This window comes from Taudactylus pleione, unplaced genomic scaffold, assembly GCF_031769625.1.
Source record: "Taudactylus pleione unplaced genomic scaffold, aTauple2 ptg000127l, whole genome shotgun sequence".
NCBI lineage: Eukaryota > Metazoa > Chordata > Amphibia > Anura > Myobatrachidae > Taudactylus > Taudactylus pleione.
In genome coordinates this window covers 372,802-387,814 of record NW_028284529.1, presented here as the reverse complement: position 1 = coordinate 387,814, position 15,013 = coordinate 372,802, and the positions used below count along the sequence as shown (strand labels likewise).

The 15,013-nt window shown below is 39.2% G+C and overlaps 1 protein-coding gene across 2 annotated transcripts in view; it reads left to right on the top strand.

Annotated features, from left to right (window-relative positions):
• MLLT3 (MLLT3 super elongation complex subunit) overlaps nt 1-4,394 on the top strand; it is a 259,465-nt gene extending 255,071 nt beyond the window's left edge. For both annotated transcript variants that reach the window (XM_088472584.1, XM_088472583.1), the window contains exon 12: nt 721-4,394. In XM_088472584.1, coding sequence (XP_088328710.1) covers nt 721-852 — 132 coding nt within the window. In that variant the 3' untranslated portion in view covers nt 853-4,394. The remainder of the gene's footprint in view (nt 1-720) is intronic.
• Nucleotides 4,395-15,013: the final 10,619 nt, after the last annotated feature.

The following is a 15,013-nucleotide window of genomic DNA, read 5'->3' as shown; positions in this document are numbered from 1 at the left end:
TATTTCATACTGGCGTTGCTATGAATTACATTTTTTAATATACGGTTGCTTAGAAAAGGTATTGGCCATCTTGTTGTTGTTATTGTGAATAACAAAAAATTATTTATGCAGTATTGCACTGCACATTGCACTTTTTTTTACATATACTTGTAAATTAAGTGGACACCCGTTAGGGGTCAACTGGCTATAATAATGTTTTCTGTGGGGTTTTTTTTTGTTTATTACGTGTAGAAATAAATTGTTCATACATTTGTATCCTAAATTATTGTGGTTGATAATTTAATTTATTTAATTTATTTTTTACCACGCAAGGCACTTTTTCACACATTGCACTTTACTATACATACATATGCATGTTTATATAAAATACACGCCAGTCGCTGTAACCAATCATATTAAATTATAGATATGTGCAGCAGAGAAAAAATGTGTGTATGTATATATATATATGTGTGCTCAGTGATCAAAGATAAATTGTTATATATAATATAAAAATAAGCATTATTGCTAGTACAGTCCTACATGGCAGTGGTAGGCTTTGTTCATATTGGTACAATTATGAAAACCACTTTAGAGCTTCAAACCGAAACATCCCATTTGCATGTTAATTGGCAGAGATGATTATTTAGTGGTAGTAAATGGTAGTAAATGGATATGTAGAAGATTCTCATATTATCTGTGTAGTTTAACAAATATTTTCCCCGCTATTATATTTTGCAGATAGTGAACCTTATAGAAGAAACCGGACACTTCCATATCACAAATACAACCTTTGACTTTGACCTTTGTTCCCTTGACAAAACCACAGTTCGTAAACTTCAGAGTTACCTGGAGACTTCTGGAGCATCCTGAGGGTACGGTGTGGACCTACCTTGTGTGGATATTTAAAGACTGTGTGAACACAACAACTGAACTGTTTATAATCGTTCTGGATAAAACAACCAGATCTAAGCCCTCTATGGCAAAACAAAGGAGAAAAAAAATATTTTCTTCGGATGGATTTCTTCTCACCAGTTGTTTCTTATGCCCAAAGTGGTATATCATGAACAACATTCAAAGGATCATCCTTCGTATTATACGTTTTTTGGAGATTAAACCTGGAAAGCCTTGAAAAAAAGACATACACAGCATTTCTTGTTTCATTAACTAATGTGTTCAGTATCATGTGTCACACACATGTTGAGCATACACACACTGCCTTACTACGTGACTGATCTATTTATTATCGCATATCTAGGTTTCAGACATCAGTGTGGGAATGACACTACCAGATGCTAGTAGGTCCATTACACCCATCTCAAAATCCATTTTTTTGGACTGAACTGCTGTCATGAATAACCAGAACATTTTTCTGCTTACACAGCAAATACTCTGTTGCTGTTTCCAGTAATATGTTATAAGGAAGAGTAGACACAAATAGGAAGATCCCAAATGTGGACCAAGCTCAATTTTGCTGTCAGCCTTGTTCATTTCAGTAATATTAAAATCGTTGTAAGGATCTTCCACAATTGCACCAAACTGCATTGTGGGACTCATAACATGACTTGGTGAAATAGTAGGATGTCCTGACACAAGATTAGGTGTTGAGCTGACCTGAATCTTAGTAGTAATGTTTCTCTACCCAATGTGCTTGTGTCTTCTTCAATGTCCTCTCTCCCTCTTTCTGACATACACTATATATATATATATATATATATATATATATATATATATAGTGTGTGTGTAAAGAAATATAAACAAAATAGGGGCTATCTGTAGATTCCTTGTTGAAAAGGACATCGTCCCTCCATTCTTATCTAAAGATACGATGTAGAAATTTCTTAATTTGGGACTATTTATTACAAGTTTTCACTGTCTTTGGCAGACAGTTGTGTTAATTATTTCTACCATGGACGAAATGGCATTCAATATTTAGTTGTTTTGTTTTTTTTATATGTTCCCCATTTGTTTATGGTCACTAATGTTATTTTATTTTTATTTTTTCAATAACTAAATTCACTTTTCTTAAAAAAAAAAAAAAAAAATCCGTAATCTCTTGGGATCAATTTTTTTTTCTTTTGGAGTAGTGTCAAGAATCCATTGTATTGTTTACATATAAAATGCACATAAAATGAGATGCCAGTGTCTTATGTACTTTTCGTGAACCACAATTAACTTTCTTTATTCTTTTACCATAGTCATGAATGAATTAGTTTATTGTAAGTTTTTTATTATCTTGTGAAAACACAAACTTCTGACTATTTGTTCTGATTTATTTATTCATTCAGATTAAAATATGCATAAAATTGTATTCTTATGATGTGTGGTAACATAACAAAGTAATAGGAAAACATTTATGAAAACTGTTGCAGAGGTTCAGGGGCGTCTTTAGACAGGAGGACGCCTGTGTGCATTACCCATCCGGAGCCCCCTCCTCTCTTCCCGGTGGCTGGCTGGCCACAAAAGCATTAGTAGACTCTGGGCACTAGAGTGTGCCCAGAGTCCTACTACGCATGGTCAAAACACCGTAAAAATGGCCGCGGCGGCCATTTTTCCAGGCTTTTTGTACAGTGCTGACACCTGGCGAGGGACCTTGGAGAGGTAAGTTTTAAATAATATGGGTACAGGGTATGCGGTGCGTGTCCCCCCTGGACCCGGGGGCCCATGTGCACTGCACACCCTGCACCCATTATAGATACGCCCCTGCAGAGGTTGGAAAAGGTAACGTGCTGTAACCTCAAATCAACCAAATAAATGTTTGCTTTTGAGTTTTGACTGATGAAAAATACTAGAAAAATGACAGAAACGAATAAGATGCTACAGGCAGCACACAATTTTCTGAAAAGCGACCTGTGAAATGTTTTAATAAATGTAGCAAAGATGGAATCTTTTCTGATAATTTATTTGGTTAACAGAGGCACTGATGTAAAGCTAGTTTAGCTGGTGGTCTGAGAGTGACAACTGGGTCTCCAGCTACCTGTATTTCCTCTGGACTACAGCTACCAGCTTCCCCTTCAGCTAGCATGTTGTGAAACAGGACTGCTGTGTTAATGTTGTACATTTTCTAGTGCTGTGCTCACCATGTTACTTATAGTGGAGGTTCTCAAATCATGGACTGCAGTCAGATTTAAATAAACCACTGTTTAATAACTTGTCAGTTAAGTTCAAATTTTTTAAACATTCCTAACTCTTGTTTATAAATTATTATTCTGAAAAATTGTATTTATCAATATGATTTCTTTCTGCCAAAGATTCGCATTCAACGACATGATGTTCTTTCCAGCTCGAAGCGCACCCATCCAAATGCTTTGTTGGGAAAATGTATGAAAACCAGTATCCAAAAACACGTGGTGTTTCTGGTTCAGTTTAGAAAGCAAAACCCCATCTTTTCCCTCTGTCTGCACCAGTTTTTATAAATGTCTCCTCTGTCCATCCAGTGAAACCTCCATAGGCTTCTTGCTATGAAAAAAAATGTAATAAAGCCTTCCTTAAGGGGAGAAAAATAAACTACAACACTGATTTAGATATAATATTTATAGTCATATCTTCCTGGTCTGGCTAGCATGGTGTGCTCATAAATACATCATAATGCCACAACAGCCTGTAAGAAAAGTTTTGTCAACTCTTCTATACTGCATTCCGTTTTATCATTCCTTAGTATCTGAATAGCTATGTGTCACATTTTCACTTTTTTATTTTAAATTCATGTATAGTAGTGTGGATTTATTTTTTTTCCCTTGTACTCCAATATTTGCATTATTTTCAGCCCAAAGAGTTATTTTTTAATATTTTCTTTTACGTGTATGTTTTACCATGGGAAGAATTTTAGTTATTTCCCAAAGAACAAGTGTACTTTCCAGTAATGTTATGACTCTATAGGATGATTGGCATGAAGCATACTTGAAGCATTTCGTTGTAAAGTCCACCTCTCAATGTGCAATTTATATCAAGGAAAGTGTAAAACTTAAAATGACGCATGTGTGTTATTGTTTTCCTTTTTTTTTTTTACTTTTATGTTGAAATGTATAGAATTATTGACACAATCTAGCATTTTAAAAGAATTGGTGAACAATATACATGGTACATGTTCTGTCATTATTAAACCAAGGCGTATATATTATTTGGTCCAAATAAGTTTTGTAATTTTATGTGAAACAAATTATGGGATCATAGTTTTGGGATATTTCTCAACATTTACAAAATTCAAAAAAATAAAAATAAAGCAACGGACAGCCCTCACCATCGTGGAGAGAATGCACACAACCATGAAATCAGAATGTTAGTGGTTAGGTGGAAAACAGTGCATACTTGTTATTACAAGCAAGGAAGTGAGAGAATAGATATAGAAGGAAAAACAATTAAATATAATGTAGGTTGAGAGACAATTAGTGAAGGAATCATTGATGTGATGAAGATTGTCAACCACACCATGGCCAAATGCCAATGATTGTATAGCGAGGATGCATCAAGAGTTAATTTGAGAGACTTAAAAGTGTCTATTACCATAAAACTATTATTTTCCAATATCTTATTTTGGATATCCCCATAAAAAGCACATTAAACACCAAATAAAAAAAATCACTAAACATTTTCATGACGTTCAACTCTGTCATATAGCATAAACATTATACCCACTGAGGAATATGTGTGCGCTATATAAATATCTAGTAATAAATAAATACTCTATTTCATAACTAGCAGAAGTACATGGGAATATATGACGCAAACGACATGGACAGCTTTGCTTAAGAATCATCTGATATTAAAATTATTTTTAATATGTTGCATTGTGTATGCCCTTATATATTGTTTCTGAATTAATTGCCTTATCGTTTTGGCTCCTTTCTGCACTTTTCACAGCTCGACTTAGCTCATCAGGTAGAGTTGATTCAAAATATTAAAAGCAGTGTTGAATGTAAATGTGTATAACATTTTATATTATTTATATATTGGATTAATCTGAATGAAACACTACTAGCTACATTTACAACATTTTCTAATGTTATGGATTACACAAAACACTGTATTTTGTAAATTAACTCTATTGCAGATTGATTTGTTTCCTTTGTGAGATTCTCTTCTTGCCCAAGAGAAAATGAAAGATAACTTCTCTCATACAATTTCAGTTTGTGCTGCAGTGTGGTACAATACTTGGAAAGAGACAGAATGTTGAATGTATTGACCTTACCAAATTAGATTAATAATAGCTCTATATTTATATATACTGACCACTAATAATTTTCCCACAAGACCAAGGGGTCAATCCAATTACATGCGAAGAGTGCGAGTTGCCATTGCAACGGCTTTAAAACTCGGGCTAGCTCCAAGCCCGAATTCCCACATGGCATGATTGCAATCGTTTAATTTCTTACATATTAAGGAGCCCATATTTGTTCAAATAACTCATCTTGTTCAAAAAGTCGTATAATAAAAACAAAACAAAAACCTGTCTTGACGTTATTTGACTAGCTTATAATTTGGGGGCAATTTTATTTGTAGCCAATTTTAATCAGTCATTTTTGTTTTTCAATTTTATTGTTCAATGTTTAGACTGCTCAATTCAATTTGTTTTTCTTTTATTTATTTTTTTAATGTATGCTTGCCTATTTATTTTTTTAATGTATGCTTGTACACAAAGAAGAAATACAAGTGCACGACTCCAAATTAACTGATTATATATTAAATACATTTTACAGTAAATACAATTAGAGGTTTTTGGCATGATCTTGGCCAAGATTATGGGCCTGCCCACCATATCCGGGTAACCTCTTGTCGGGCAGGTCCCTAACATACTAGGGTTCAAATCCAGAGCACAGGACACCCCCAAACAAGCCCAGCCAAACCACCCCAAAGCACCGCTCTAATAAGAAAAGTGAAGTGTAAAAGAAATAGTTAGGAGCAGCCGCTGGCCGCATATAAAGAATAAAAATAAAAAGTGAAATACATATATATAAAAGAAACAGACAGTGAAGTATTAAAATGTGTTAAAGGAAAATGTGTTATACTGCGGTGCCCTGAAGCAGATCAGTAAAGCAATCCAGGGGGACCCACACCCCAAAAATGAACCAAAGCTGCACTACACAGTCTAAATATTAGCAGGACTTACCTATATTGTGCCCTGACTGGTGTGCATATTACATTGCCAGACTCCATGCTATAACCAATGTAGTGAAGGTGCTAGTCTGAGTGGGAAGTGGCTCTGGCTTGCCAGGTGTGCAAATCAATGCACTAATTAGTTTAAAAAGAAAAAAGAACCTCAGACTGCACACTCTGGGCATATATATATATATATATATATATATATATATATATATATATATATATATAATTGGAGGTGCTACCTGTGGAGACCATTGATATATACACAAAGAAGAAATACAAGTGCACAACTCCAAATTAACTGATTATATATAAATAAATACATTTTGAAATATAGATGAACAGAGATAAGACTCAATAGATTTAAGTGTAGTAGGATATCACGAAATATCGCCAGGTGCAGGGAAAGGTCAAAGCTACAGTGCATCCGCAGCATTCTATTAGCAGAGCAGGAGGAGCTCTTGCCGGTTCCTGCTTCTCCCTCTATTTCTAGATGAGTAAGATTTGATTGGCTGTGAAAATTCCAGAAAACTGTCACTGGATCCCAGTATACCTGTGCAATTGGGTAGTAAACTAAATTGAAAATGAATTCCACATTTTATTAAGGCATAAATGGAAAAATGCAAAGCCTATGGATGATAATTACATGTGACAAATAATTATGAAATCATTTGTGTTTCAGGTAAGTTTCCAGATGCTGGTCAAATTAAATGGAATCATACGTACCCTTTCTGCAAAATGAGGATAATAGGAGTCACAGAGGTGACTCCTGATCATATAACGATCATGGATTTGGTGCAATGTCTAGTATCCTTTTTTACAGTAAGGGGTCTTATTATCCCTTACAATACAGAAGTTTCCATTTAAAAGAGAGAAGATGTTTCTAGCAGCATATACGATATCGCCCACAATTGGCATTCCGGTTCATCCTAATAATGTTTGATTAAGTTGAGGTTAGGGCTCTGTAGATTAGTCAGTTTCTCCAACACCAAACTCTGCCACCCATTTTTCATGGACCTCGCTGTCATGCTGAGATGCTGGAAATGGCATTCCACACACTTTTGCCCAAAGTTGGAATCAATGATTCTCTAGAATTTCTCTGTATGATGTAGCATTAAAATATACTAGATGATGAGTGAGAACATATTTCCTGACAACACTTTTCGAATATTGGTGTGCTTTACTCCAGTTGTAGCCCCACCCCCATGTTAAAATCCACCACTGCACCACATTCTCCAGTGAGCTCCAGCTCCAGTCATGTCCATCACTCCAGTCCCGGCTCCCCTCCCATTACTCTGGTACCAGATTCCCCTGCCCCCATTACCCAGTGAGCATGATCACTCCTAGCTAGGGCAGGGATCAGGAGACAGTCTCTGATCCTGTGTAGATAGGCCCTGCATGAGGAGGAGTTGGCCATGTAGTGACTTTTTATTGGAAGCTCTTGTCGGTTCCTGCTTCTCCCTCTGACATCTAGTCCAGAGTGCTATTTAGCAGTAGGAGCTTCCAGCAGGAAGACTGCACTAAATCTCCAGCCATAATGGGACTATGCAGCCCTAGAAGCTGTTTTACTGTAGAAAATTGAGTAACCTTAGCAATATCAGTTCACAGTATGCAGACAATTGAGGATATGTAACAAAATAAAACTCCAATTATTATCAATTGTACAATTATAAATACATAGTTTATATATATATATATATATATATATATATAATAGTGGCTTAGTGTCGCTGACAGGTCGAAAATTAATCCTAAAACAGTTATGAAATTAATTTAGAACAATAAGCAGCTATTACAAAAGAAAAATCAATGTATCTACAAAACTACACTTTGTATTTAATAGTGTCTGATGTGTTGTGATCAGACCACTTTTACTCACTGGAAGTTCAGTTGTGAATGGGTGCTACTTCTAATAATGCCCCCCCTAATCACCCTTCCCCCCCTGGTGAGGGGATGGAGTGGTGTCATCACTCCTGGCTGATTTACAAGGTGATCAATGGCCTCCGCTCCGCCCCCTTCAGACCAGGGGTTGCTTCCTCTCAATGTCAGCCAGGGAAATCCAGGTCTCCTGATCAAGTAGCTCCGAGGTAAGATACGCTGCCTCTCCCTGCCCTTCCGTTAAATCAGAGTAGTTGATCCCCCAATGGCTGAGCTGCCAACTGCCCATTCAACGTACCTCTAGCCAGCACAAGCCAGCTCCCAGGGTCCCAGCTTCACAAGCTGTGTTTGTCAGGTGCAGCTCTTTCTGACAGAGGGCCCGATTAAGACCCGGTCGCAAGGCTCCGTTCGCTCGCCAGCCGGCAATGTTTTTGTTCTACGCATGTGCATAAGATGAAGTGCGCGTGTGTGAACCAGCTGCTGTGATCGTGAAGCGATCGCAGTCAGTACTCAGGCTCCCCGCAAGCCTGAGTGACAGGAAGTTCCGATTGTGGGTGGTGATGGGGGGGTGGTCGGGCGAACGCAGGCGTGTCTGTGCATCTGAAGGCCATTTCATGGGCGTGCATAATTAAGATGCATTGTCAGCTTACGTAGCAGAAGGTGTCATTAGACAGAGGCACTCGCAGTTCCTGTGGCAGGGTCAGGTCAACCACAAGCGGTGCGTATGGGTCCGATGTCAGCCGATGTTACCGATTATTAAGTGAACGTTATATATATATATATATATACAGCGATCGCACGGCAAAACATAGTGGCCGTACTAATGTTTTGCTAGCGATTGCTGGATTTGCATATTTTTACTGTGGACATTTGCGTGCATCCTTGTATTAGCGAGCGGGTCTGGTCTGAATCAGGCCCAGAGTCTATTACTGCACGCAGGCTTTAGAAACAAGTTCCCTTTCCATGCAGGCTAATATATATTGTCACAAATATATCTGCAGATATATCGGTGCATCTGCTGGTGTGTACAGGAGACCTGCAGATCGCCCATACACATGCTGCAGGGACCCGGCAGTGACTGACAACACAACTGGGTGGGCACGTGTAAAGGTGCCTACACAGTAGGCGCGATTTTATACACGATCCGCCCGATTCCGACACATCGGAACGAGAGATCGTGTAAAATATGTCCCAATCGTGAGTGTCCACTCACGATCACGCTGCCGATGTGTGTACCCGCTGGTCGTACATCGCATCTTCAGATCTTGCCTACTGCATGCAAGATCTGACAATATCAGTCACGATGCACTGGAATAGTTAGGAGGCACGATAGATCGTTGGTCAATCACCAAATTGTACCCATGACTGCCGGGGAGCTGCTGGGGAGAGTTCAAGGGGAAATCGGACACGAAATTGCATCATGACCACATCGCCTAGTGTGTAGGCACCTTATGTGTATATACACCTACCAATCATCAGGTTGGCTGGTCGATCCGTCGACCTATTGTATACTTAGCATTACTGTTTTGCAAGTTTATACTTAGTATATCTTAAGTTCAACCAGAGTAATTTCTGTCAAAACAAAACAAATTATCTTACCTTACCTACCTACATCTTTATCCCTATTACATTATAAAAAATACAATATTAAAAGATTCTGATTATTGGGGTCTTGTGGCTTCAACTCTTTCTGCATTGACAGCTTTCTCCTGATCCACTTTCTTCCCTGTAGAAAGTGACACAGGGTAATATATCTGGCAACACTTTAGAATAATTTCCAGTGAGCTGTTTCTGCTGAGTAGTTTCACCTAGTGCTGCCATCAGGAGGCTGCAGCACAGAGAGAGTGAGAGGCCAGGAGAGGTGACAGTTGAGCCAGACTGCTGCCCTATATAATGAAGTAGCGCAATACTATTGGCTGTACTGGACCAGTGGAAAGAATGCGATTGGGTGAGGTAAATGTAATATCTTTCTCTGTGCATGATTTTTGTATCCACTGGATAAAGCTGCCTTAATTCTGGGTTATCTCTGGGAAAATGATTTTCATTAAATGGAATTATTGACTGACATAATGGTGTTTTGTTGAAATAAAATAAAATTGTATCCACAAATAAACCGTGTACAAGGTGACCAAATATAAATGCCTTTTTTAACAGTTAACTCTCAAGTGAAGTATGTTTCATGAATGGGAGTGTTACCATTCATTTTACTTATCACAAATGTGCCTAAATACTGTAGCTGCCTCATACATAACAAAGGCATAACATAAAACGGGTACACAGTATTGGAATCACTCCCATAAAAATGCTCTAGTGTACGAGACCCTTTTGAAGGTTTGCTTCTACAGATTGGACTGGAGATGCAAATTACATAGTGGTGGAACTACAGATAAGAGGTGAGAAAGGCTGGTGGGGGCAGGAGAGTGAGTTGGCAAAAAAGGGGAGAAAATGGGAGGTGATACAAAAAGGGAGCGCGTAAAATGAGGTAGAGGGAGGACTTGTGAGGGGGCGCTGTCTGTGTTATTTGTACTGGGACCCAAAATTTCTGACGCCAGCCCTGGATCCATCTAAGCATGTAGTCCACAGTACTGTTTAAATAAACCTTTGTACAGTAACCTATCCATAAAACATGTTTGCTGGCCTTTAATGTCATTGTTTTATCTATTTCCACCTACTGACCCTCATTCTCTCAGCTAGGCCTAGATATTACTCTCTCTACAACCAAATCCTTGCTTGCTCCATGGGGACTATAGATAGAGAGCTGTCAAGTCTATCTTATTAATGCATTTTCCATCCATACTATGTAATACTGTGCATCTTATATGGAGAAACTGTATGAGATAAAAAATAACATCTGTTATGCAGATGTGCCTCTTATGTTTTTTTTTCATCTCTCTCTTTTCTTTGTTTATTATCAATGACATCTGCTATATGTGCATCCTTTTTATTAAACAGCTAGAGTTATTTTCTTTTTTTTGTATGGGTATAAAATGTGCTTATATACTGTATAGTCAAGTAAAAACTTGGAATAAATTATTAAAAAGTTGGGTAAAAAAAATGAGCTATTCCTGATTGGCCAGTTATCAGTATGATAATCAGCTAAGGGAGGAAATGTTGTGATTCCTACTCTTGGATTCTTTGGTTTTTTTTTTTAATCAAATGCACCAAATATATATTCATACACCCCAAAAATACCTAAATTCCTTACGCTGTTTTGTCTTCTTTATATTGTCGCACATCAATCGCAATTAATTTATTCTATTCCAGTCAACCTTAATATTGTCCAATTCTTAAAAATCACAATGCACCATGTAATCTGCCCTCATTCCTTGTCAGCTGCCTTCTGGGAAGGAAGCAAACCATGAAAAAGGAGTAATTATCCCTTTCTATATCTATTCTGTTCCATACTTGCTAACCGCTCCCTCCTTCCTGCAGCATTGGGGGCAGAGCATAGGGCGTAACAGCGTGATCACGTCATTGTGGCCCGCCCCCTCTTCACAATGCCGAGATTAACAGCATTGTGAAGCAGTGGGCGGGGCCATGATGATGCGATTCAGCATGAATCGTGTCACCGGGCCCCCTAGCTGCTGGGGTCTATGTATGGGGTTTTGAGGGTTGCAAGGGGGTGGCAGCCGGCTGGGAAATTTGCCTACTTTTACGGTGGGCTGGAAGCACCACCCAATTTTGGGGAGACTCCTGACCATCCTGGGAGAGTAGGAATGTATGTTCTGTTCTCATGTGCACTCCAGATTACCTGCTCAGACAGCTGCTTTGTGACCATTTTATGACACATCCTCTATATGTCACTATTGTGTCAGCCAGTTCTGCAGATTGTAATCACCAGGAACATGGTGCTGCGGCCATTTTCCCAGTGATTTGCGCATGTGCAGTAGAGATGTCCTTCGGAATAAGGCGCGGCGCCATGTTCTCAGAGGCCTGGGCATGCACAATAGACTCTGGCACAAAACCAGAGTCTGCTGCACTCCCGAGGGGAGGGGCCCACACGGAGGCTGCATATGGGCCCCCTGGGCAGTAGATATGCCCATAGGTGGAGCTAGACACGCCCTTTGGTAGGGCATGACACCCGCCTCAACGCAACACCATGATTCGCACAGCGCATTGTACTACCAGCTATAATCTACCGGAAACTAGCTTGACTGGCAGGCGGTGTTTCCAATGGGAAGCCACCTCCAGTCACGGTGAAGCCAATGCAGTCACAGACTGCACTGACTCACTGAAGTGGCGGATTTTACTGGGGGGGGCCTCGCAGCCCCTAGGTAAGATCCGCCACTGGTCACGATACTGGTGCTCAGAATGCCAGCACCGGGATCCCAACAGCAGTCAGAATCCCGGGTTAGCGTTAGGTAGCAGAGAGGAGGGTTAGAGCTAGGGTGCCGGGGGGTGGGGGGGGAGGGTTAGGTTTAGGCTGTGGGGGGCTGGGGAAGGGTTATGTTTAGGCTGTGGGAGAAGGGTTAAAAATTGATTTGCAATGACTGGAAATGATTGTTCTTGATGTTAATAATATAGGAATAAAAACAGGTCCAAGTTACATGATGATTTTAGCTGTTTTTGACAATTTGTAAAGCAATCCAGATCCAAAACCAAAACACATGAGGGTGGTTTTGCCAAACCAAAACACAGAGGTCTGCGCATATCTCTTATTAAGATTACTAGGTCATAACTAAGCACCTAATTCAGAGATGTACGCTAATGCCACCACAGCTGTGCATGTGTACACGGCGGCTGTGCGTAAATATGCAAATGTCGCAGTCACCGGGATTTGTACTGTGATAACGACTGATGGCTTTGCAAATCCAATTGACTGCATACAAAGACACATCTTGGTCACAGATCAGTCAATTTTTGGACTTCTGGGTAACCCTATGGTTGCACAGCATGGCCACAGGAACTGAGATGCCAGAGCCATTTTAACTGTGTATGAGAATGCAGTTGCAGGCTGAGACAAAAATGACAATCCGAAAGCGACAATCCTGTGTTTGTGTCACCAGCTCCCCATTGCCGTCCACAAACAGTCCCTGCCTGTCAATCACTTTGCAAATAAATCCTCATTGCAAGCAAGAAAAATGAGAAACTGAATGCATGCACAGTGCGACTCAGGTGCATGTGATGGTTGCCGATAATTGTTTAAACTGCAAAAACATCAGCATTGCGTCATAAATATCACCCTAACTCCAATCTAAATAATCAAGATGCCATCTACTGTGTACCTGTAGGTAGGGTTGACCATCAATGGTCAATGTTTTCCAACAAATGATGTTTAGTGGTTGATGGCCGATGTTTTTGCTATCGATGTCGCATGGTTTGCCACCATCAATGACTTTGTGCCAATGGTTTTTACTGATGTTTGGTAAAGTAATTCTTGTTACATTCTGATTATTTGTGGCTGGTCAGAAACTGGAGTGACAGGGGAAGAGGCAGAGATTGAGTGTCATGCTGTCACACAGTAGCTTTTTGCAGCACCTGGAAATGTGGTGTGTATGTAATGGACGTGTCTGCAGCAGTGGAAAGAGTTAAAGATGAACTGTGATGTTACTAGGGACTTGGCATCACTGAATAAAATCCCAGGGGACTGGAGGACATCATACCACAAGGAGAAACATTTATCCGGACCCTGAGTCAGTGGCAATGCTCCTGTGCATGTGCAGCCCATCTCTCTCCTTTGTAAATGTGCATGCATGAATCATTGTACTTCACACCATCGATGGTCCCCTGGCAATGATTGCCTTCTGTTGCCTGCCTATCTATCTAGTGATTGTGCCATCAATGGCAAATCCTTTGATAGATAAGGTGGTGGTTTAGAGAGTTATTCTAATATTTCTAATATCAGTAGCAGAGATTCACCTGGCTTGGACTTGTGTTTCACTCCATTGCATTGTGTGTTGTTTATGAATTGCATTGGTATCACTTTGCTACCTTGCAACTCTAGCGTGAAGATGGAGGTTTCAAAGTCCATTGTTGCTTCTATGCTCCAGGTATTTGTCAACAATGAATCCCATATGCCTTCTCTTCCCTTCTATTTATCCCTGGTCACTTTTTTTCTTTCCCTTTAAATCTTCTCTTTGTGGTCTCCCTTTGTTCCTTTATACGTAATCTGTTCCTAAGAATTCTCTGTAAAGCACTATGGAATATGTGTGCGCTATATAAATAACACGTAATAAATAATAAGAATTCCCCTTCTTCTCTTACTACAGCATGTATATTATATCCTTCTATCATTCACTCCACTCTATGCCTGTCCATTCCTCCCTGTCTTGCAATCACCTTCCCTCGTGCTTTCCATTTGTGGTTTCTCCTCTCAGCCATGGTTCATCCGTCTCAGGAAGCCCACATTCTTACTTGCAATTGACTCTCAAGGAGGGAATTCAGTCTTACAAAAGAAAACAAGACACCCAAAATCACTAAGAATAAAGTTAATCTGAATTGAGGTCACTAGCGATAGCAATAGGGGAATGCCAATCCTCTCAAAAAAAACAAAAACAGAAATATAGCTATGGCACTGGTGCCAAGATCAAGAAAACCACACAAAAGAATGTAATGAGTAATTTAATAACTAAGATATAATAAATAAAAAAAAATGCAAAATACAATAAGCTCCTGGGAGTATAAATAACTATAACAACTATACATATAATACATTGAACCAGCATATCTAATAGAAAACACATTTTAGTACATATACAGTATGATGCTAGATTAAAGTAATAACCTCAAGAAAACAGTTAAATGTATCATTGAACGTGGCAACAATCTATCCTAAAGTTGCACAATAGAAATAAAAGTATCATTCGGAAACGGATGAGCAGTGTGCAGTCCCAAATAGGCAAATAAATGTAATAGCCTTCAATAAATATACAATCACCATATCCGAGAGGTGTGCAAAAAGGACTCAGCAATTGGACTGAGAAGGAGACTGGCAAATGAAAGTCAATACTGTGGAGCAGAGACAGACTGCAAATTGCCACCTAGACCAAGGTCCCATTTATCAATAATCATATACTTCAAGGCGATCTTGGTGCAATATTAGCACAAATAATTACAT